This window comes from Oculina patagonica, chromosome 11 (genome assembly GCF_052425735.1).
Source record: "Oculina patagonica isolate OP01 chromosome 11, crgOcupat, whole genome shotgun sequence".
NCBI lineage: Eukaryota > Metazoa > Cnidaria > Anthozoa > Scleractinia > Oculinidae > Oculina > Oculina patagonica.
Genome location: NC_135768.1, coordinates 22,330,879 through 22,355,244, shown reverse-complemented (window position 1 = coordinate 22,355,244; position 24,366 = coordinate 22,330,879). Strand labels below are relative to the sequence as shown.

General features: G+C 40.6%; 3 protein-coding genes across 4 annotated transcripts in view; all 3 read left to right on the top strand.

Annotated features, from left to right (window-relative positions):
• The window catches only part of LOC144630680 (uncharacterized), a 109,688-nt gene that overhangs the window by 84,128 nt on the left and 1,194 nt on the right, over nucleotides 1–24,366 (top strand). The window lies entirely within an intron of this gene.
• LOC144630685 (uncharacterized) overlaps nucleotides 1–24,366 on the top strand; it is an 81,591-nt gene that overhangs the window by 56,031 nt on the left and 1,194 nt on the right. The window lies entirely within an intron of this gene.
• LOC144630737 (uncharacterized) lies at nucleotides 346–24,347 on the top strand. The gene is made up of 7 exons (XM_078489111.1): nucleotides 346–1,373; nucleotides 1,728–2,246; nucleotides 3,254–3,496; nucleotides 3,935–4,219; nucleotides 14,799–15,413; nucleotides 22,855–23,279; nucleotides 24,254–24,347. The coding sequence occupies exons 1-7, from the start codon at nucleotides 380–382 to the stop codon at nucleotides 24,311–24,313; spliced, it is 3,141 nt and encodes a 1,046-aa protein (XP_078345237.1). The 5' UTR covers nucleotides 346–379; the 3' UTR covers nucleotides 24,314–24,347.

Here is a 24,366-nt window from a genome sequence, read left to right as displayed (position 1 = left end):
CATTCAAACAACAGTTCTACACAGCTTTATAAATAGGAAAACTAGGAAAATGATCCATAACGGCAAATTTCAGGCCAGTTAACCGTAATGCAAAGATTTTATGGTAGTTTTAAATTTGAAAAGTAATGTCCCGTAACTGGATTGCAAGGGTTGCTCTCCCATACAAATTCTTCTTATTTCAAACAGCCATAAAATACCTCCTTTTGAGGTATACATGTAAGCCTAAAAATACGCATGGTAGCTTTTTGGATACCCCTCTTTGTATTCCTAGGTAGTGGGTCGGTGTTTGTGTCTCTGGAAAGAATGTAATGTGACTAATTGTTGTTCTTTATTCCTAAGCTCATGTGTTTTCATCTTTCACCGCAGTCTGTCTTATTAAATGGCCCCCCCCCCAGACCCAGACGAAGTGCTTCGTTCAACAACTGGAAAAACAAATTTTCAACGCGTTGCACGACTGTTAATAAGTGGAGGCACTACGCTACTGAGGGAGATATTTGATCAGAAATGTCCACCAAGCAATCTTTCTGCACTACTAAAGAATCCAGCAACAAAGAAAAAACTCAAAGCAGCAAAGCTCACCAAGCCACAGTGGGACTGTCTTTACCCTTCCCCAGGGGTGTACGGCAAGTCAGGGGACTTAGATGTGACATTGCTCTTCAGGTTACTGAGGGCAATATGCAACCTGATCCCTCCTGCCACGGGCTGGGATACCCTACCAGCAAGCACAGACCACAGTTTAGCTGCAGATTTGGCCAGAATTAAATATTACCGCAACGCAGTGTATGGTCACGTGAGCCAAAAGATGGAGATAACAAATGACGAGTTCCCACAGCTCTGGCAAGAAATCAGTGACGCTCTGATAAGACTTGCGGCGCAAATTAGCCTTGCAAAGAAGCATGAATGGCAGGAGGCCATTGACAACTTTCTAAAGGATCCCCTTACAGCAGAGGATGAAAGAAATGTTAAGGAACTCCATGCGTGGTATACAAACGATATGGAAGTAAAGAAATCCATAGAGGAACTGAAAGTCACAACCCAGGAAGGGATGGAACGTATGGAGACAAGTTTAAAGGGGACCCAGGAGGAAGCAACTAAAGAAGTCCAAGAAGGTTTAGAAGCGTCAGCACATGTACTAGAAACAGCAGTTCGAGAAGAAGCCCAAGACATAAAGGAACAGTTGAAGGAGGAACTACAGTCAACTAAAGAAGTCCAAGATGGGTTAGAACGGTTGGAGACAAGAGTTCAAGGGTCGACACATGTCCTAGAGACAGCCGTTCGAGAAGAAGCCCAAGAAATTAAAGATCAGCTTGGAGAGCTTCATCAATCTGTAGACCGGCTTAGCTCCTCAGATCGTAACCCTCAATCAGCTGGAGGTTAGTTAAAATGACTTCTCTTTTGACCTTTAATTGCCATTTTTATCTTTCACTTAGTCATTTCTTCCGGAGCGAATAAAAAAGGTTATGTGAACAAGGTTCATTTAATTCGGCTTGCGTTACAAGAAGGCAGTATTTCATGACCTGTTTTGTGGGACACCACTTGATTCTATCAGTAGGATGATTATTTACAGTTGAAAAACCACGTTTGAGCTGTTTTATTCGTCTGCACCGTTCTATTTTGTTACCAGTGATTTCATGAGATCGGTGATGAATGGTGTAACAGGTGATGTGTGGGATCGGCCCCGTTAGGTTTACTTCTGAATCTAATTCAAATTGCGTTTTTTTTTTCAGCAGCTCGACTGCGATTGCGAATCGATTGCGAAGCCATCTCAGGACCTGGTCCACTTGGTGGATCTTCAGAGTTGGTTGTAGCCCCACAGGAACCCCAAGCAGAGAATCAACTACAGGCAGAAGCCACAGGAGGTCCACTGGGTGGAGCAAGTTATCTAGGCGCCCTTCCCAGTTCCCAACAGGTTTTGAATTTGGCAGCATTCAAGTATTTGAAGACCATTGACCCATCTAAACCAGAGGACTTTAATGGCTTTGTACATTATTTGGAGAAGGTACGAAAAGTCCTGATTTTGGACACCAACTCAGGCAGCTTGATAATCACAGTGGAATGTAGCTCACTTAAAATACTCGACAAATTGTGGGACGACTACTGTACAGGCTACTTGAATGAAATGGCGCAAAAATTTCTTGTGACAGAGGAGCTACTGAAGGAACTTGGCCTCATCCAGGTTAAACTTTCCACCACCATTCTGGAGGAGGAGTACAGGGCTTGTCGCGAATATTTCTTAAAGTACCCAGGTTAGTTCAAGAGCTTGTTGTATTTAAGGTGATTCCCTAGTATTGCATTGCGCATCCTTACTGCGCAGAATTTTACGCGTAATTAGCGCGCGCACATAAACAAAATAGCGGCTTTTTTCTATGCGGCTTGGCTCGCGCGAGAGAGAAATCGTCGTTTTCTCGAAACGAGTTCGGTGACGTATCATGTTTTTCTCTTAGTTCGAAAGTAGCGATCAAATTCTTTCTATAAAATGAATACAGATCAATTTCTATGGCAGAATAATACATTATCACCGAAAACGTGTACTTTCAGCAGTACTCGAAAAGGAAATATATGGAATTATATATGGTAAATACAAGGTCTTCCTGCTCCTTAACGAATACGGTGATCCCCTTTTTTATTTTAAAATTTAACTTCCCTTAAGGTAAACAACCAACTGGCAAAGTTTGGTTGGAAATCTATGAGCAGTTCTACTTCTAGGGAATTACCTTAAACACATTTTACTCTTTTTCTTACTCTTCTCGCAAAGTATCGAGGCCGCAAGTCAGCCGCAAGTTAAAAAAAGAACTCATTACTCGGGCTTAGGGAAACACCCGAGTTGAAATTCCGGCTATAATATTTTTTACAAGCTACCGCAAGTCGCAGTGGGCGAGCATCAGAAACAAACAACATCTGCAATCCTAAAACACCAGTCTCAGGCCAATCACGAGATCGACTGGAAGGGAGTCAAGATTCTAGATAAAGAATCCGTTGATGTCAAAAGAAAAATCAAAGAGGCAATTAATATCAGACTTCAAAGCCCAACGTTGAACAGAGACTATGATCTTCCCGCCATTTTTGACCACCTGTTGTCACGTGATTAAACAATTTGCATTCACGTGACAACGTGAGCTCACTTTAATCGCTGATGAAGACTGTGCTTCAGTACAAAATTTTTCAGACCTTGTGACAAGAATTATTTTTCGTTTATCTTTAACCAAGGTCAGGATGAACATTCACGGTCAACTTTTTATTTAATTTCTTTCAGTTTTTGATGTCAAAGAAGAGGAAAGACTTGAAGGAAGACGTCGAAGGAACTCCGACTCTTTTCTTTGCTTCAAACCAAATGAAGATGACGTGACTTTGATGAAACTAAAACATGCAGAAAAGAAGTTGAAATTCGAAAGCCAAAAACTGCAAGCTTTAGAAGAGGAAAATAAGAAGCTAAAAGCCGAGATTGCGGAAGCGAAAAATGCATTGAGGAGATTGGGCTGGCAGGAGAAAGTAAATGGTAGGGATTGTAAGAGCTTAACGTTTTATTTATCAGTATGTTTCTAATAATTCTGCACGGAAACAGAAACGCCCATGGCTTGTAACGTGAAAAGCGTTAAAAATCAACGCTAATAAAGCGGCTGCAGTTCAGAAATAATGATATCCTCTTTAAATTTAAAGCCCACCATCGTTTTTGGAACTAAAAAATTGTACCGGCAGTTTTCTATTTATATTAAGGCTCTCCGATCTATCCTTTTGGAATGTTTATTGCGGATTATTGAAAACGTATGATCTTCGCGACGGGCCTTTTTTAGGGGGGGGGGGGTAGGGGGTAGGGGGGGACTTTTATCGCAGCCACAAAAAAGTTAGAGATTAAACAACTTTAAATGGTTGTCTCTACGAGTGATTCAGTTTGGCTACGATCTTTAACATTGTTGATGCACGTTACCTTTCACAGCTCAAGAAACGGAAAAGCTTGAAAGACCTGGAACGAGCCGTCGAAGACATTCTGATTCAGATTTGTATTGCAAAGCAAGAGACGAGGAGATTACAGGGGGTAAGGGAGCCCCGGAAATATCTGTTGGAGATGAAGCGAGATATGTCGATTCCGAGAAATACTCGTTCGTTCAGAGTTACCTGCAGAACATCCGTGATGAGACGCAGAGTATGACGACAGAGACAAGTGACAGCGGTATAAGAACACATGGTGCACCATCTGATATTGGAATGGAAGACATCTCTGGTAACTATCAACAAGTTATTTGGACAATATTCGACATTATTATTACACGACTTAAGTAATCTGAGGGCCATTAACTATAATAAACCAATGAGATACCTTCATTGCAGGTGTCACAGCGCAGATCGCAGATCTCCCTCTTATTTTTTTTTTTAATTTTTGTTTCCATCACGTTTACTAAGTGTTGTCATTTGCAAGCTTTTATTCCAATGTTCCTTCAATTCACAACAAAAAATTCGTTTCTAAAAATGAAGACAAACTGAATGCATATTTCGTTATAATTACGCCATCACTTTATTATAGTCAATACAACAACTTCATACACTGGTGATTCAATTTTGCGTTCTCGAACAATACTGATATCTATGTAGCCTGCGAACCCAGACGCATTTCCGGCTGTCGCTTGTCTCCGCCGAAAAATAGCGTCTGCGAAACCGAGCCAGAGAATGATTTCTGTGACGTCAGTTCAATGTAACCAATCACAATTTACCTTGCATATCCGAAGAGGTGCCACGCGTGTAGTCTGCTAGAGCATCACACAATCGCGTGGAGAAAACAATGGCGAATGAGTTGGACACTGCACTGCGATGGGGAACGTGTTTCAGGTTAATGCTTTAACATACGTGAATTGGAAGAGAGAAGACGTACTCACTAATCTTTCGAATGGATTTGGGATCGGACATCACTTATTTTCTAAGCATTGCCTGAGAGGAATATTTAGTATACTATTGTGATCGTCTTTTCGCCGCTCGTATTAAAGTTGAATGAAGGACTAGCAGGTCAGCCTATTATCGTCGCTTGGCGTAAATGAAATAGCGCTGAATAACGATACATTGAAAACCGAGAAAATAAGTATTGACAACAGCCGCTATTCGATCGTTTACGGATCACCAGAGTCTTGGACTCGGTGAGCATGAGATAAATATCCGGTAGCAGCAGTCGTTGACGAGCCACATGTTACTTGTTTTGTTGGTAAGTTTATTTGATTGTATACTATCACCAGCGATTTCAAAACAAGTCATAAAATCGATCAGGAATTTTACGGTAAAATGCATGATCAACTGGAACCGTGCAGCCAAGAGAGCGATGGAAATCGAGCCTAGTTCCGGTGTTTTCGGGTCAATTGCGCTATTAAAATTAATACTTCTGTTATCAGTACATTTACTAATAAACAAAACTGCCCCGTACTGAAACTAGGAGGAAGATAATAAATAAAAACAATAAATAAATATTATTGGTCAGAGTTGTATTTTCAGTGTACTGTCTCTTCCGAAAGAGACTATTCGTTCGAGCGACTCGCTGACATTCGCCTCTACGCCGCGGTGTAGATATAAACATAATTTTAGCTATCGTTGAAACCTGCAAAGGTTTATTGGTTTTCATTCTTTGGGACAAGTGTTTGAGTCTTCATGGTGCAAAGTGTCAGGAGAAATTAATCGATGTTAAGAGAAATTATCATAAAATAGGACCTTTGCACTTTTAGAGTTAGCTTTACCAGGAAACTGTGCAAATATGAGTTTTGTAGGCAAACAGCAATTTCTATGCTTAGGTAAACTACTTTTGTACTTTAGGTAAATATTCGCGCGTGTGGGTTGTCACTGTTTAAACTCGAGTCTTATTCACGAGAAAAGTATAAAGAGAAGTTAATTTCAATTTTCATTTAGTCCATTACCAGAAAACAATTCGAATTTAGGCAGCTTGCTAGGTTGAACATACATTTGACAGATGTATCTTTTTGTTTTAGCTTTTGTTCATAATTGAGTTTGGTTAGTTTACGATTTCAAACAAGCCGACTCTATTCAATCTTGTTTTTAGTTTAAAATACTTCTAATCGAATTTTATTTAGCTGTACCTTAGTCTACAAACTTGCCAGCTGAACTTATTCACTTTTCTTTTGTGTTGTAAGTTGACTTTGTTCAGCCTTCTTTCAATTGTACTTTGTATGATGCAATCAGGTTTAGCGTTAGTATATATAGAGTGCTGTTATCATTGTAAAGTCGATTTACATCTCGTGGAGTTACGTAGAAGATTTACGCCGAGACGAAGAATAAACCTGTGAAGTCCAAGTTCTTGTGTCCTGATTCCAGTGTAGCAGATCCCTCGGTACTTTGGAACCCGTGACAAGTTCCTCTCTCGCAGCAAGCGTGGTTGCTCTGAGCTATCCCCAGTTCAGTTCGTTCAGTCCAATTAGTCGACAGTTTCAGCCGAAGAAAGGCCTCTCATCGCCCGTTCCCCGTTAAAGAGTTTTGAGCAACAAATCCCGTGTCACAGACGCAAAACCCGTTGTCACAGTGTTAGGAGAATCAGTGTAGTTGCAACTGGAATATCCGAGGACAAGCAAGAACGAAGAATCTCCAACAAGTTCAATGGTTTGAACACACGAGATGTAAATCCCTTGGAGCGCCGAGTAAACAAAGACAGAGTCGCCCAAGTACGTGAGTAAGCAAAGTTCAATTTCTAATTTATGAAGTCCGTTAAGAAAGTCATTTCGAAGAAATTACATAGATACAATTTACGAAGTAGACCTAAGCAATTATACGTATACAAACGACCCGGAGTTCCTAAGGTCAACACAAGTGTTCAGTGCGATTTATCCGAAGAAGAGAATTGTGAACTTTCAAAGGAACTGCCGTTCGCTTTAAGCTACGGTGACCTCTTGAGTTCAACACCCGAAGTCTATCGCAGTGAATCACAGCCTGAGAGCTCCCGCCAGAGATCCACAGCATTTTCCAGTCCAGGTCCATCCAATAGAACCGATCGAGAAGCATTAGATATCAGCCTGGACCCGCCTAACGAAGGACAGTTCATTGTTCAACCGAATACTCCAGTTCGGCGATTTTCTTGCGTTCCGCGTGAAGGCAGCGCAAGCAGTTCATTAGAAGATTTCTCGCCGATCGACTCTAGACGACTCCGAAGCAGTCCGCCTGTCGCTTTAGAAGTTGAGGAGATCCGCGAACACAACGAAGAAAAACGCCCAGAAACAAGCTTCGCTGACCAAAGCAACCTGATAACCCCGAGCGCTCATCAGCGAGTGACAGAACACGAAAACTACAGAAAACCAAACCAAAACAAAAAAAGAGTACGTATCGATTCTGTTTCCTGTGACGAATTCGGATACACAGAAACGGACAGCGAGCGAGAAATTTCCGAAGAAAAAGAAGAAAACTACCAAAGAGAAGACAAAGCAAAAGCTAATTCAGCAAAAATGGAAAGAGACTTCTTGGAAGAACAGCAAAGATTACTCACAGCCCTAACCCAAAGAATAGCTTCTAAGGACGTCCGCATTGACAAGTTCCGTGGTTATGAGAATGAAAATATCAACAGATGGTTTGAGAAGCTAGAGTTGCAGTTAGAGGCCAAGGGTATTCGAACAACCGACCCTGCCGCCATCTCACAAGTGGTTAATAATCTGAGCGGTCCAGCTGAGACGTTTTTGTTCGAATTACCCTCCCGCGAGCGAAGGGATTATGAAAGTCTGAAGCAAGCATTGAAACGCCGATATTCAACTAAGGATAGAGCGTGGGTAAGGCGACAGCGACTAGTGTCAAGAAAACAGGGTCAACACGAGCCGCTTTCAGACTATATCAACGAGATGCACGAGCTATTTAGTGGATTAGACATAGGAGAAACAGAAAAAGTAACATACTTTACCGAAGGTTTACACCAATCCCTTAAAGTTAAAGTACTTGAGCGAATGCCGGAAACTCTGTTTGAAGCTGAAGAAATCGCTCGAACGGTGGATTCAATTTCACGCCGCATTAGCCAGACAAACAGTGGAGAGAGCTTGGAAAAGATCGTGACTGCGCTATTAACCCAGAAGACGACCAAGGAAGAAGACGATATTTTGACTAGACTTGATACCCTGATCAATGGATCAAAGATAAAGCCAGAAGGAGAACAGCAGACACAAACGCTCTTGTCGAAGCTGGGTGAACTGGTAAAAAGAGCCGAAAATACAGCTACAAGGCAAACACAAGATACGGCCATAGCAGCCTACTCCGCAGAAAATCAAGAGTCCCGTATACTTCGCAAAGAGATGAAAGAACTTCAAGAAAGCCTTCTTAGCCTAAAGCAAGATCTTGATCCACGGGTTTTTGGGAATACCGCGGACGTAAACATATCCAGGGTACCAACAAGCAAGCCACCAGAAGTCGCCGCTCTTCATGATACCTTTAGCGGAAATACCGGCAATACGCGGAGCGGAATGAGAGACGAAATACAGCAATTAAAGGATATGATAAAGGAACTAGGCCGTGAAGTTTACGCCAGAATACCAGTCCTTACCGAAACGGAGCCATATGGTAATACAAATAGCATAGCCGCGTTTTCTGAAACCAACAGAAGTGGGGCACCAGAGTTTACCGAAGAAATTCGCCGTATGGAGAACACTTTCAGAAGCGAATTAGAAAGTCTATACCGACGAGTTGACAACCGAATAAACAGCCTTGTCCACAGAAACCAAATCAGTCGCCCAGAGCTAGCAGACAGCAGAATACGCAACAGACAGTCTAATCCAGTGTGTTACAAGTGTGGACGCGTTGGCCATATTCAGTACAACTGTTACTATCATTACCGGCCAGAAGACCCATACCAGAATAAAGGAGAGAGACAAGACTACCGTGCATATTATAATCAAGAGGGAAATCCGCAGCAGGAACTTCAGAGCTCAGCAAGTTTACTCGCACTAGACGCGCAGTACGCCCGTCACGTTCAAGACTACCATCACAAGCCAGAGAGCCCGAGATCAGAAGCGCAAACGTCCCGCCAGCCAGTGCGCACTTGCAGCCTAACTTTTGAAGGAGAAGAGAACTCCTCAGATCAGGTGATTGCCGCCCTGCCTAAGCAAGAAAACACGAACAGCCAAGAAGCAGATGTGAATATCCCAAGTTCAAATCAGAAAGTGAAACTGACAGTAAACAATCAGCGGCAAGGTCAAATTATGCCGAAGCAAGGACAGTTATACAAGAGAACTCGCCGAGAAACGAAGCCATCAGTTCAGCCAAGCAATGTCCTTTTATTACGTGGAAGAGATGTCAACCTTAAATCCAGTGACCTAACTACGGAGGGAAACATAGCAGGTCAAGCCGTTCAATTACTCGTGGACACCGGAGCGTGTGTATCAGCCATTGACCAACAGTTTTTCACAAAGATTTATGGTCAGTTCCCGCCTAAGCTGAGTGATGGCTCCTTATCGTCGGTGCAGACATTCAATGGAGACACAGTTCCAGTACTGGGCAAGATTACCGTTCCTTTACAGTTGAATGGATGTGAGTATCCCTGTGAATTTTATGTTATGCAGAACCTTACCTATGAAGCCATCCTGGGTAGAAATTTTCTCCAAGAAAACAGAGCCTTGATTGACCTTGACAACAGCAGCATTACCTTCAAAGGAGCGGGCCATCCTGGAAAACATACCAGTACGACGACAGTACCAGTTATGGGAACATTCCTTGTCCAACCGAATAAGTTGAAAGAAAAGACGGCCGTAGCCACTCAAGTTGTTCCTGCACCTTCCCAGAAGAGTATCCAGCCTAACTGCAAATTGGCCCATCGAAGTCAAAAGAACAAAGGGATAGGATTTCAGCAGACACTCCTACTTTTGATGCTCGTAGTACTGTACCTACTCACAGCTTCATGCACGCCGCAAACAAAAGACACCGCCAAACCCGTTCTTCAGAAAATGCCAAAGTTCTTCGTCCAAAAAGCCTCAGATAATAAAGTTCACGATGGTCGCGGCTTCTGTACTCAAGACAGTCAAGTGAATCGTAGAAGCAAGGACCCAGATTCGGAAATTGACATACACGAAATAAAGCCGCAGAGAATAAAAGTATTGACGTCAGCTGAACCATTCAAGGAAACAGATTTAAATACTCAGGAGAGCCCGTTAACCGTTGACCTGGAATTACGCGAAGATGAAAGGAGAGAAGTCTTTAATGTCATTAGCGCACAACTTGAAAATAATGACTGAATTACCACAGTATTGAGTCATACAGACAAGGAACTTTAAAGGAACATTTTAACGTTTAAAAGTAATGAAGATATTGAGGTATATCCTAGAGACTGAAAAGAGTATCTTAGTAGAGATAAATGTAATGTTACGATGTTGATCTGAGAGATTTAAAGGTTAAGAAAAGCGCGATGATACATGAGCAATTACAGTTATTTTACACATTAGGGATTTTTAAAGCGTTTTAAGGCTAGTTTCACAGTCATAGTAACTTTAAATTCTAGGTTCCTTTTGCTTTTGCTCGACCAGGAGGTCTCGATTTAAAGGTGGGAGGAATGTCAGGAGAAATTAATCGATGTTAAGAGAAATTATCATAAAATAGGACCTTTGCACTTTTAGAGTTAGCTTTACCAGGAAACTGTGCAAATATGAGTTTTGTAGGCAAACAGCAATTTCTATGCTTAGGTAAACTACTTTTGTACTTTAGGTAAATATTCGCGCGTGTGGGTTGTCACTGTTTAAACTCGAGTCTTATTCACGAGAAAAGTATAAAGAGAAGTTAATTTCAATTTTCATTTAGTCCATTACCAGAAAACAATTCGAATTTAGGCAGCTTGCTAGGTTGAACATACATTTGACAGATGTATCTTTTTGTTTTAGCTTTTGTTCATAATTGAGTTTGGTTAGTTTACGATTTCAAACAAGCCGACTCTATTCAATCTTGTTTTTAGTTTAAAATACTTCTAATCGAATTTTATTTAGCTGTACCTTAGTCTACAAACTTGCCAGCTGAACTTATTCACTTTTCTTTTGTGTTGTAAGTTGACTTTGTTCAGCCTTCTTTCAATTGTACTTTGTATGATGCAATCAGGTTTAGCGTTAGTATATATAGAGTGCTGTTATCATTGTAAAGTCGATTTACATCTCGTGGAGTTACGTAGAAGATTTACGCCGAGACGAAGAATAAACCTGTGAAGTCCAAGTTCTTGTGTCCTGATTCCAGTGTAGCAGATCCCTCGGTACTTTGGAACCCGTGACAAGTTCCTCTCTCGCAGCAAGCGTGGTTGCTCTGAGCTATCCCCAGTTCAGTTCGTTCAGTCCAATTAGTCGACAGTTTCAGCCGAAGAAAGGCCTCTCATCGCCCGTTCCCCGTTAAAGAGTTTTGAGCAACAAATCCCGTGTCACAGACGCAAAACCCGTTGTCACAAAAGAAAGGCGCTAGAAACGTAAAAGGGCCGGTTAAGAACTCGCAGGCATTGCAATGACGCTTGTCGCAACTTTTAATTTGTTGTGTAATTTCTCGAAACAGGTACAGCCGGAAATGCGTTTGGGTTCGCAGGCTACGAAAGGTGAAGATGAAACTCACCTGGTCGATTACCACCTCCTGTGTGTTGCTAGAATTTTTACCTATCTACCGCCAAAATGTCGGACATCAACGACAAAATCGACCCAAAATCTTATTGGATTCCATGCCCAATTTCGTCCAAGTTTTGCAGGGCGTTCTTTAATCGCAAGAGTCGGTCGGTCAGCTATTCATGGCCCACGTAAACAGACAGATGTACATCTTTGGTTTTGCATTGAATGATTTAAAAATGAAAGTATGCCTTATACATAAACCGAATACAATAAATTCCTTTGCAACTGAAAATGTTTTTTTGCAAAGAAACAACTTTCTCCGGCGTAAGAAACCTTCGATTTTTGTCCAACAGCTCGAAACAGCGAGGTCGCAAGGGAGCCGCGTCTGAGAAAGTTAGCAGTTAGAATTTTACTTTTATTTGCTTGTTTTTGTCGTTGCTTTTGCGTCTTTTTTTGTAATGTTTCGCAATTCCGCGTCATTCCTCCATTCCGCCGTGCCGTTCCATCATTCCACCGAATAGGGTCACCCTACCAGCAAAGCATCTCGGTATGGTGATCGATTTAAAAGGTATCTGATCAGCAGGAGGGCATTTTGCGGGCGCATGCGTGCAACCGCTGTACAAAGACCGCGTGATCTTGGGAATAAAAATGGCGCGGAAGATTCAAGCTTTGTTTTTTGCACTGTTTATCGTCACATAATTAAATATAGACGTAAATTTCGCTAAGAAAAAGTGTTTTGTGTGTGGCAAGTCTCTTATAAAGCAGATTTTCTGGCCTGGTTCGGGATCGTTGTTGAAAATAATGGGAAAATATGTGGGACAGGTAGGAAAGCCTTCACCGACAAAAATCAAACAGGCCGTAAAAAGAGGAAAACATTTATTCGTGTGCTGGAGTGTGATATATTAGGATCAAAACTTCACATCAAATCAATTGCTGTAATACAAGCAGAGTGCGAGCAATATTATAGCTTGTCGGGAGATTTTTTGCCTAAAGGGACGGCCACCAAAGAAAAGGGTTTTCCCTGAGGGGAAAGACATGTTTGGGTGTTCTGCACATGATAATGCAGCTCACTGATGACTCACTTGCCCTCGACTGGCCAACAGGGTTTCCTGGAACAAGAACTGCAGATCTTTAAATCACATTTAGGTGACACAGAAGTAAAACAGTCGTTATAACAAAACGAACATCAATCTTAAAGAAACAAACGTTGAAATGAAAATTTGAAAATAACATTGTTTATAGTTAAAAATAATTTCTGAAGACATTTTATGCAGCAGTTATTAGAACGTTTCTGAAAAATATATATATCGCTTTTTCGTTTCATGCTATTTTTTGACTGGTGATCAAGGCTAGATTTTGATAAAGGAGCCAAAAATGTACTAATTAACATAGTAAAATGTAAACAAATAGTCTACCAGCAAAGAATTACCATAACACTTTAAAATTAAGACCGATCTCAGTAATTCTTTTCTTGTTCAACGGAATAATTGTGGTACATCGAAATGTGAAGTTATTTTGACCAATGCTTAAGTTTAAGGAAATAATCACAAACGATAGTTTCTCTGTTAGAATAAACCAGCGAGAACGTGCGTTGAAGAAAGCTAAAAATTACCACAATAGACCATTTTTTAACGCTACCTTCGCAGCATTAGACGATAGTTCAAGTACTTCAGGCTCCATATATCATCGGTAGACGCTGGAGATCAAGGTTAGATTTTGAGATTTTTGCATCGTGAGAACGATGAAATTGCAGTTTTATGAAAAATCTGAACAAAATCATGACCACTCGCTCAAACCCGGGATACTTGATTATAACATCGTATAGTTAAAACTGCTGTTTTATATTTTAGTACTAAGTAGCCGTAGCACTTTGTCCGTTTAGATCTCCCAGCTATTAAAAACATGGGCAAGGTATTACGGTTCTCGACATTCGGTCGCCATTTTGTCCACGCGCAATGTTTAATACACATAGCCAAAGTCGATCAGATAAACGGCACGCCGACACCAAAGTATGCTTGTTGTTGTCAGAAGATAAAGCAAGGACTCTTAGTATCGTATACAGCAAATAAAACTTAAAACACCTTTTATTTTGAGCTGAAAATTAGGCCATAAATTGTGAAAAATATGTAAACAATCGATAGCAGAACTTCTCTGTCGTGCGCACTAACCCATATCGACGCATGCGCACGCAAAATGCCCTCCTGCTTATCTGATCAATTTGAAAAGTATCTGATCGAATTAACCTAATCGATTTTATGTGAAGGATGTAATTTGCTCGATTTAGAAGGAAGCTGGTCAATTTGAAAAGTATCCGATCGAATGAACCCATCTGTTATGAGAAAATGTCATTCGATTTAGAAAAGGTTTGTTGATTGAATTGGAGTAATGGTGATCGATTTGGAAAGATGACTTTCGATTTGTGAAGTTGAATTTTGACAGTATAAACGCGCCATAGCACTCGTGTTTTATTCTGTCGCGTAATCTAATTGGCCAAAGGGACAACAAAAGATGCGACGTCACAGAAATCATTCTCTGGCTCGGTTTCGCAGACGCTATTTTTCGGCGGAGACAAGCGACAGCCGGAAATGCGTCTGGGTTCGCAGGCTAATATCTATGCGATTCGATCGGAGTCATGACAGGGCTCTAAATTGTTACATAATTCATAAATTACTATAATTAATAAACATGAACTTGAGTAACCCAAACGTAAAGAAAACACAGCGTCTAGCATCGCATCCTGTTGGTACTAATTTTGTTTGAGCTCTTTCTGGACCGGGTGTTATCTCAAATAATTCCGCGCGGATACGTGCATTGTAATGGATTCCAAAAGAGAAACAATAAACTAGTCGCATAAAAAAAACACTCGAACTTTCTATTGGTTTGTAAAACAATGTTAGGGAATTCTTTTCCAACCAAAACATCCGTCCGGTGGTTCCTCGGTCATTATCCCGTTCTTTTCATCCATTTTGCTTTCCATTTATATCTATAAAAATATTTTTCAGTTGAGCAATAACTGTCTAATTAACCAAGGTTGCTCGTGTCCGTAATGGGAGAATATTTACCCTTGGTATTTCTATACGGACCCGGGGGGGGGGGGATCCTCCCTATGGTAGACTATACGGAAAGGCTCCGCCCGAAAAGGGTACCTTTTTCAGGGGTTGTAGGGATTTAGGAGTTAAAAGAAAGTTAACCTCAAAACCGACTTTTTCTTATTACACAGCTATAGTATACATTAACTGACTATTATCTCATTTTTGTTGTTTTAATTTTTTTATTCAGATGACGATACAGTTTGTTTGAAGGATCTCAGTAGAGAAGTCATCAGTGAACTGTCACAAAGGCTAAAAGCTGACGAAGTTGCTAGAAATCATTTTTATCAGTCATTTGGAATCAAAAGTAATTTCGCTGAGCTCAGATTTGCTAATCTTGTCCAATACTTCCCTGACACTCCTGTGAAGCTAATGAAAGAAGTGTTTGAAGCATTACAGTTGTATGATCTCGTAGATTTGCTGGAGAAACCAAGGAAATCGCAACCCGCAAGATCGCTGCAGATCGCTCTTCCTTTACACGAGATAGAAAAATTGAGGAAAACTGCTGATCGTCCCACAACGTATCATAGCAGTGCTGCTGTTTTGATTATTGATGCTGGTGACAGCGAAGGGATCGATTCTTTTTTTAAATATCTGAACTCGAAGAGCGAAGTAACTACAATTGAATGCAGAAAGTTGAAGGAGCTAATAATGCTGCAAGCAGAGATGCTTTTTATGACAGGAAAGGACATGCAAACACTGCAGGATAATAAGATCCAAAAGATAAAACCGGTGGTATGTAAGGAGATAGATGAGGCAAAGTTGGCTGCGTCATCGGTCATTGACAGCTGGATACGCAATCAAGGTTAGTAATAATAAGAAGAAAATATCCTATAAGAATCAGTTTCATTGTTTGGGAACACCAATATGGTCGCCGTGATGTCCTGTAAAACGATCTTATTCAGCGTATTAATTACACTTAACAGTTGGATTTTTACGTTTTTTATTTAAAGTGCATATGTCAGATTTTTTTTTTTTATTTGCCTGATCAAATCTACGTGGTATGCTGATGCGAACATCGGAAAAAGAAATTCGAAATCTCGTTTTTTTCACCGCGTTTTCGACCTAAAACACGCAATATTTTCACTTCCGGTTAGGTCCAACACCGCGCACAGTGGGGAGCTGGGTCTATTCTGCTTTTGACGTTATGGCCGGTCTAGGGCCAGCTACCCACTGGGCGCCGTGATGTCAAACAAGTGATACACTCAAGAACCAAACAAACTGAACAGGGAAGATTGCGGCTTGGTTGCCGGAAAACCGAAAAAAAAAGCTAAAGGCTTGGAAGTTTATAAATGATCTGAAATCTAGAGGGATACTAGTGTAATAATAGTTTCTTTAGAAAAGCCGATGGAAACAGCGTGTGAAAATAAAGCTATCATATATCATATCAGCAAATATACAGGTAAGTAAAATGAAAAGGCGGTAAGACGAATTTAGAAGTAGCGCACGTGTTGTTGTGATTTTAGCGATTTTAAATCTATGCCGTCGCAGCTTTAAAATTCCATTTTCGGTTTGTTTGGTTATTGAGTGTATCACTGAGCGCATTCTTGGTTGACGTCACGGCGCACAGTAGGGAGCTGGGTCTAGATCGGCCATGACGTCAAAAGCAGCTCCCCAATGTGCGCGGTTTTGGACCCAACTGGAAGTGAAATTTCACCATTTTAGAGCGCGAAAACGCGGTGAAAAAAAGAGATTTCGAATTTCTTTTTTCGATGTTCCCATCAGCATTCCACGTACATTCGATCAGGCAAATAAAAAAAACTGTTTCATATACACTTTAACAATTATACTGTACGCTCCAGTTTTCTATGGGCGGATAGTCAACAAGGCACAGCCGAGTCGACCATCGCTCATATAAAACGAGGGTGAGTAGTCTTATTGTTTTAGTAGAAACTCTAAAGGATTGCAGTCCAAAACCTCAAATGTTATGTACTTTTAAGCCAAAAAATAATAAAAAATTGTCCCTTTACAGAACAACGCACGCGCGATCACGTTCTATCAGCGAGTTTATTTATTTGTTTTTTTTGTTTGTTTGTTTATTTATTAATTTATCCATGAAATCCATGAATGGTGGTTGAACACATAGCTTTAAGCTCTTTTAGTTTGATAACTTTCTAAAACATAGGCACGCTAAGCGTGCAGGAGTTATTTTTTCAATTTATGGGGTGTCTTGGGGTGAAACTGGGTGATTGTCCTGTTGGGATGGTTTATGCCATGGGTTGAGCTATTTGTGTATGGCGGCCCACGGAGTCACTTTTTTGCACAAAATTTGCTTGCAAACAAAATAACTTTTACGTGCATTTTGATACATCAGAACTGTTTTATTCAATACGTAAATTTTCATCATTTAATTGAAAAACAAAAACTAATTCAATTATCAGAATGTCACAAAATGGCACGTTCTTATTCTGTTTAAGCGGTTATTTTGTTGCTAGCTTTGTAGTAGCCTGCGTCGCAGACGTAACCTAACCACTTTTCTTTGGTTGTTACGGAATACTTTTGGCTTTTTGCCAAACAGTGAAACATGATATTGTTGTTTTTCTCACTTTTGTAACATGAGACCTTTGTTTTTTAAAACGAACGTAACACGATACCCTTGTTTTTCTCCCGGGGGGGGGGGGGGTACTCCCATATGTGGCCTATATAGGTATGTGCCGCCCGATAGGGTATGGTTTTCGAGGTTCTCGGTCCTTACATAGGGTATCATTTTTGCTCCTTTTGGCAATTTGTTCTCGGTGTGATCCTTAGATAGGGTACCTATATTTTATTGGCTGAAATAAACGCCCAGCTAAACGAAAAAAAAAGGTTTCTTAAAACGGAATTTTCTGTTCAGGTATTAGTAAAGCGATTTTATAAAGATTTGTGTTTTGCCGTGCGCGGTTAGCCGTTATTTGGGTCGTCACGGAAAGTTTCTCCTCCCCTTGAATAGGGTGTCATTTTTCGGTTTTGGGCCTTAAAAAGGGTATCAATTTTCGCTTTCTTTATCCTTAAATAGGGTCAGGGTTTAAGAACCTTGGCGGCAAACCCCTATCCGAAATTTCTGGGAGTACCCCCCCGGGGTTTTTCTCGAAAAAGCCACGTTTCCATACAGACATTGAACGAAAAGTACTATAATAAACAAAGTAATAAACGCATCAAATCAAAAACCACTTTCTTCGGGAAAGTTCTTTAAAGCGCAGTACACCTGGAGTATTTGTTTCCTGTCAGAACTGTTCAACAAAGATTTTCGTTCATTCACAACCTAAATTCTATTCAACAAACAAGAACTAATTGAGTTATCAAATTGTCACGGAATGGCACGCTCTTTTTCTGTTTTTGCTATCGATCGTAGTTGCTTTTAACAGCAAAGTTAATACTTGTACCGGTTCATTAAATGTTTGAACGAGATGTTTTACAGTTGATTTCAGTTTACTTTGGCCGCCCGCTTTGCGAAGTTTGGTGGGAAATTGGAAACTTTGTTATGAAGGTGCCAATTACGTTGCGAGTTTGCGAATCAAATTGTGAACTTCGATAAGTTCCCAACTACGGCCCGACTGAACGGTCGAAGTTTTGGTAGTTGAGGAGAAACAAGACATGTTGCTCGAAAGTCATGGCGATTTCTGAACTCGAAGATTTTAGAGCTTGTCAAGAAAAGTTGAAGTAGCTTGAAGTGCAAGACAACGTTTCGCATCAGCGATCACGCAAGTGATTTGTCGATAAACAAATTTTATGCAGGTAGTAATTTGGTCAAATTTTAACTTTTTTGTATGAAAACACATACAGTATTTAACGATTTCTGTGAGGCATAATCTTCACTGTTTTCAATTTCAAGTCTTTTGCGTTTGTAAACCGGATGAAACTGGATGGTTTACCCATATGTAAAATCACAGGGAGCCCAGGCTCACGCTCTGACAACTCGGTCAAAATGGCGGCGTCAAAATTATAAGGATTTGAATGAAACTTTAGAGGAAAAAATTTTATCGTACGAAAATATAATAAACCGCTAGTAAAGCTCACATTTCACATCATATGTTGTTTATGTGACGTTTCTTGACTGTTTTAAAGCATTTTTAAATGCTTTAAAAACCCTATTTAACCGATATTTTTAATTTTAGTTTACTCTTACCTAAATATATGCAAGGGTGAACACTTCCGACGCTAGATAAACACCACTGTTCGACAAAAATGAGCCAAAACTTGCTTTTAATTTGGTCCGCTCACTCCAAAACCTCGCATGGGCATAGTTCGAAGACCATTCTTTTACTGCAGCAAATTTTTGATTCGCCTGCTTCTCTTCGTGATTTAAGAATACGGGAAAAATAACCATGGTCTGCAAACTTTTAGCTTTCTCCAACACCTTGAACCAGAGAGAGTGGACGCATTTTTAATTAGCCTTGCCTTTCACGTGCAGCCTCACGCTATGATTGGGCGATAGTTGTCAGGGCGACGACACTCATTTCCCGTAGGGGAGGGAGGCAAACGAGACTGTCGAGGGTGCTCTGCCTTACTCATGTACACTGGCCTGAGATCCCACAGGGTGAGTTTGCCTCACAAAAAAATTCTAGACTCACAGGTGTACCGAGAGTGAATTTTGCAAATCCCTTGTGAATTAAATTCGTCACACTTCACAAAACAACAAGCGACTACAGCAACATCATCAACAATGTAACAAAGCAAAGGGCAATAGCTCAGAGCGTTCGTTCAAAGTGTCTTCGCTAATGTAATAAAAAGTCAAACGGTTAGCGTAAACTACTATTATTATCGTTAATGTTTCAGCGAAATATTTTAAAAATTGAACATGGAATACAGTATTGGTGAACGTGTTTTCATTTCAATGCAAATGCGATTACTTTTTTAAGTTCTCGCATATATTGTGGAGAATGAATTTAGAATGTAGTCGAAAAGTCCGTTTTGAATCTTGCTACGTTTCTTGTCTGTTCCCAGCTGAACAACAACGTAAATGGTACTAGCATTAGCTATTACATCCGAAGGTTCTTCGCAAAACCTTTTGCGACTACTGAGGTTTGACAGCATTTTTGCTTTGTCGCGTGCCTGTGCTTTAAATCAGTGCGGATTTTAAATGTTTTTGGTCATAATATTAATATGTAAGGTTTTGCAAAATTCCGTCATGGTCACGTTACACCAGTGAGCGTGAGGCAAACTCACCCTGTGGGATCTCAGGCCAGTGTACATGAGTAAGGCAGAGCACCCTCGACAATCTCGTTTGCCTCCCTCCCCTACGGGAAATGAGTGTCGTCGCCCTGACAACTATCGCCCAATCATAGCGTGAGGCTGCACGTGAAAGGCAAGGCTAATTAAAAATGCGTCCACTCTCTCTGGTTCAAGGTGTTGAAGAAAGCTAAAAGTTTGCAGACCATGGTTATTTTTCCCGTATTCTTAAATCACGAAGAGAAGCAGGCGAATCAAAAATTTGCTGCAGTAAAAGAATGGTCTTCGAACTATGCCCATGCGAGGTTTTGGAGTGAGGGGACCAAATTAAAAGCAAGTTTTGGCTCATTTTTGTCGAACAGTGGTGTTTATCTAGCGTCGGAAGTGTTCACCCTTGCATATATTTAGGTAAGGGTAAACTAAAATTAAAAATATCGGTTAAATAGGGTTTAAATGCTTTAAAACAGTCAAGAAACGTCACATAAACAACATATGATGTGAAATGTGAGCTTTACTAGCGGTTTATTATATTTTCGTACGATAAAATTTTTTCCTCTAAAGTTTCATACAAATCCTTATAATTTTGACGCCGCCATTTTGACCGAGTTGTCAGAGCGTGAGCCTGGGCTCCCTGTGACGCGACGCGACGCGACAGACTAATTTGTTCGAGACAACATGTTTACATTCGTTCCCAGAGCCTCCGTTTCTTTTGGTCACGTGGTCGGCGAAACGAAGGGCTCTGGTAACACTGACTACCGGATGTCGTAAAATCCACGACATCCGGTAGCGCATGCCCACTGCTTAAATGTTCGTCTGCGTCTGCTCAGTAAAAGAAAGGGGAAGGCTGGGGCTGACTAACACGAGAAGAAAACGAATTTTGAAAGAAAATACGAGATTTGAGTTTAGCGTTCGAAAGAGCTGTACAGCAATCCTCGCTACAACTGTCGGAGGACTTCAAGAAACAAGAAATGGAACAGGAAGCCGCCCTGCCTGCTGTAGTCGTTAAGTAGAACGACTGTCCTTGTGTTTTGCCCGCTGGTTTGGCAATTCAAGTCGTTGATAACTTAACACAATTCGATTCGTTTGGAACTCATTGAATTGCATGGCTGATAGATGTGTTCTTGTTGTATCGTCTCTACACGCAATATTATCTGAAGGCAAAGTTAGAATCCAGAGGAATTGGAGTTATAGTCGCGCTGTTATAGTGTTTTTAACATGGAGTCGAGGATATCATCAGCCGATAACATTCCGACGGTTGATGATACTGTGAAATTTATTTATGGCCATGCGGAGGTATTGCAGAAAATTCAGAACTAAAAAGGCCGCTAATCGACGAGGTATCGGTAACCGGTCATAACGCCCCCGAGATAAAACGCCCCCGAGACATAACGCCCCCTATATTCTATTGAGCAGCGGTAAGAAATATCACATTGAATTTCAAAATCTTCATGTAATTCATGAACTTCATTTAGTGACCCTTTAGTGTGTATATCTTGTATAAGCTAAGTTGATAGTGCAAATGTTTGCAATATTTTTAATGCAATAAAAAGTACAACCGAATCACACCTTACAAGTGATGTATTTGTCATTCGTTCATAAACAAAGGTCTGCTTCGTGAATACGTTACCCAGTGTTATTCGGTCTTTTTCCGGTAACATTTTCAAACTTGCCCGCTTCATCTTCAATTGTTTCGATGACCGGAAGTATAACTAAAATTGCGTAGAAGCGTTTCGTTTTTTACCTAATTACGCATGCAGTTTTTATCAGCCAATCAAAAAAATCATATTTTTTACCGTTACCAGGGCCACTACGTCATGTCATTTAAAAAAATACGCGTGGCCCTGGGGAAGAGGATGACATGTTTACGGCTCGCTGAACATAAAAGTTTTTTTTATTTTTATGATATTTGTTTCCAACAGTTTAGCGTAGCAAAGCCGTTTTTGATAACATAATTATTGAAGGTTTTATTAATTTCGGGCCTAAGTTGGGAATTTTGTATCGAAGCTCACAATTTGATTCACAAATTCGCAACCTATTTGGCAACTTCATCAGTAACAAACTTTCCAATTTCCCAACGAACTTCGCAAAGCGGACGGAAAAAGTAATGACAACATTATTCTTCAAATCTGCTTTGTGCAAATGTTATATGTTATTTTTACTACGGTCAGGAACGCTAGCCTCTCCAATAAGACCAATAACAAGTTAGTGTTGGGCCTTTTGCTCACGGCGTGTGCGTTATAAGCATGCGAGCGTTACGAAAAACGTATTTAATCCAGGGTTAAATCACAACTCACCGATTCCGCCTCCTTCTAATCAAAAAACTTCGAACGAAATTGCTGACTACGTCAGATTGCTTCCCCTTTATAAACTACAATTTGATTGGTTCCGATAGTACCTGAAATCTGATTGGTGTGACAAACAAACATACTTCGCTGACTGATCCACCCACTGACTACAACATCACGCCGACTAAGAGCTATTTTTGAAAAAAATAACTCAATAAAATAAAGGTTAGTTGTTTTCGTTGACGTTGACGTTTTCATTTTCCATCATTCTTTTTATATCGGGTTAACAGTTCTAGGTAATTACGGAAAACTTTATTGTGAGATGAAGAGAACTTTAGCTCACCGAGAGCGGTCTTGCTTTAGAACCGAGGCCTACATATATTGTGTAACTCGTTTCGCCTGTTATTTGCATTCTGCTGATTGGAGTTGGATAATAAGGCGTTATATTGTCGTCTGTCTAAGCAAAACGTTATGTTAATAACGATGCTTGACATAACCGGCAGATCCTTTGGCGACGAGCCGGCAGTTCCTCATGCGTTACACGGCATGGTAGTGCTATCCGCGAGTTTTATGACATGTGTTTAAGATGTACATGCTTCCCTTGTAATTTATCCTGCGAAGAAAGCTAAAAATGTAGAAAGATTGGTCTCCGTGCTGGCAAGGAAACAGATTTCAATATATCTGGTTAGTGGTCGGCAATGAGAACACAAAATGTCTTTCGCTATTTTATATCTTATTTTCCCATTCCACGTCCGGCGGCGCATTATACATCCTAAAACTGACGTTCTGTATTTTATGACGCTTCTTCTTCAGGGAAATTTTCACTATTTGCTGTTTTTGTACTCTTGAACTATGAGTGGCACATGCCTGACACCGTGAAGAGAAATTTGACAACGTTATTGGAAGATGTATTGGGGAAGCTGGTGACCGGAATACCAGACAAAACAAAGTTTGTTGTTCAGAGGGAATCCAGTCGCATGCGGACAAAAGATAAACTGCCAGAAACTCTAATGGTAACTTCCGGCATCGTAAATGACGAGTTTTTGACTTTGATGCTGGAGATTCTTAACAAGCGCTGGCGGACGCTGGACCTGATATCAATGATGGAAGAGTTAAAGAGGTCTTTTCAGTTTCAAAAGAGTCGTTTCCTTTTTTCATGGGGAAGTGAAAATAACAGACAGGTTATCGTCTCTTCCAAGGTTGAAGAAAGAGGATTGAATTTCACTGACTCATTCAACGTAAGTTATCTTGACAATTTAACACTGCAAAATTGTTAGCGATGTTACATGTAGAACGTAATTATTCAAAACAAGATAGCGAGATGACATAGCACGATGGAGACAGATTAACTTACGAGTTAGGATTTCGAGTTAGATCTCGAGCCGGATTTTCGAGTTGAATTTCGAGTTGTATTTTCGTGTTGGATTTTTCAGTTGGATTCGAGAAAAAAATTTTAAGTGTATATTCTGTAAGCATAAAACATATACATGATACATAGTGTCGCCCTAAACAACAAATTAAAGCTAGCCGCAAGCGTGCTGAAGTGGAACTAACTGCAAGCACACTGGAGTGGAGCTAACCGCAAGAAAACCGGGAAATCCCGTCAAAAAAAATAAACTCGAAAATCCAACTCGGTAATAGGCAACCTCAGTGATGGCTTAGATTGTGAAAAGACTGGATAGGTTTTCAGATTTTGCAGTTGAATGGCATAGAACATGATAGAACACGAATAATGAAAAGGTACGGTTTGTTAAATTAGAAACCGTTACTGTCTGTCTGATTGTCTGTCTGTCTGTCTGTCTGTCTGTCTGTCTGTCTGTCTGTTTGTCTGTCTGTCTGTCTGTCTGTCTGTCTGTCTGTCTGTCTGTCTGTCTGTCTGTCTGTCTGTCTGACAGATGGCAAACTGCCAGTAACGTAAAAACTTTATCGCCGATCACTGCTCGCCGGCTAATCACTGCTAACGTTCCCATCCTTTGATGCAAAAGTTATCATCTATCCATGTATTTTCATCCTGCGTGCATTGAAAACCGGCTGAGGTACATTTTTAATAGATGAAGAGTGTACTCTAATTGAACACACTGGCTAAAATATCTAAATTACTTAAGCTATCAAATTATTTCATATTGAGGGCGCGAAAACACATTCGGGTAATGGAAAGATTACTGGACCAATCTATGCACACGTCGAACAGTCGTGCATTTTTTTGTTTTAGAAACGAAGCAAACGGCTGCATTTTTCCCTGAGCATGCATCATATAAAAGTGGGCCTTTAATTTAAATGGTGTTTCGCAAGGACTCCCGCGCTTATTACCGTCAATGTATGCTC

Bases quoted from the DNA above. Each gene is read 5' to 3' on its own strand.
- LOC144630737 (XM_078489111.1), top strand. From the start codon at position 380: ATGGCCCCCCCCCCAGACCCAGACGAAGTGCTTCGTTCAACAACTGGA. The intron at 4,220-14,798 runs GTAACTATCAAC...TTTTTTATTCAG, and splicing joins TGGAATGGAAGACATCTCTG to ATGACGATACAGTTTGTTTG. The intron at 23,280-24,253 runs GTAAGTTATCTT...TTTTTGTTTTAG, and splicing joins ATTTCACTGACTCATTCAAC to AAACGAAGCAAACGGCTGCA.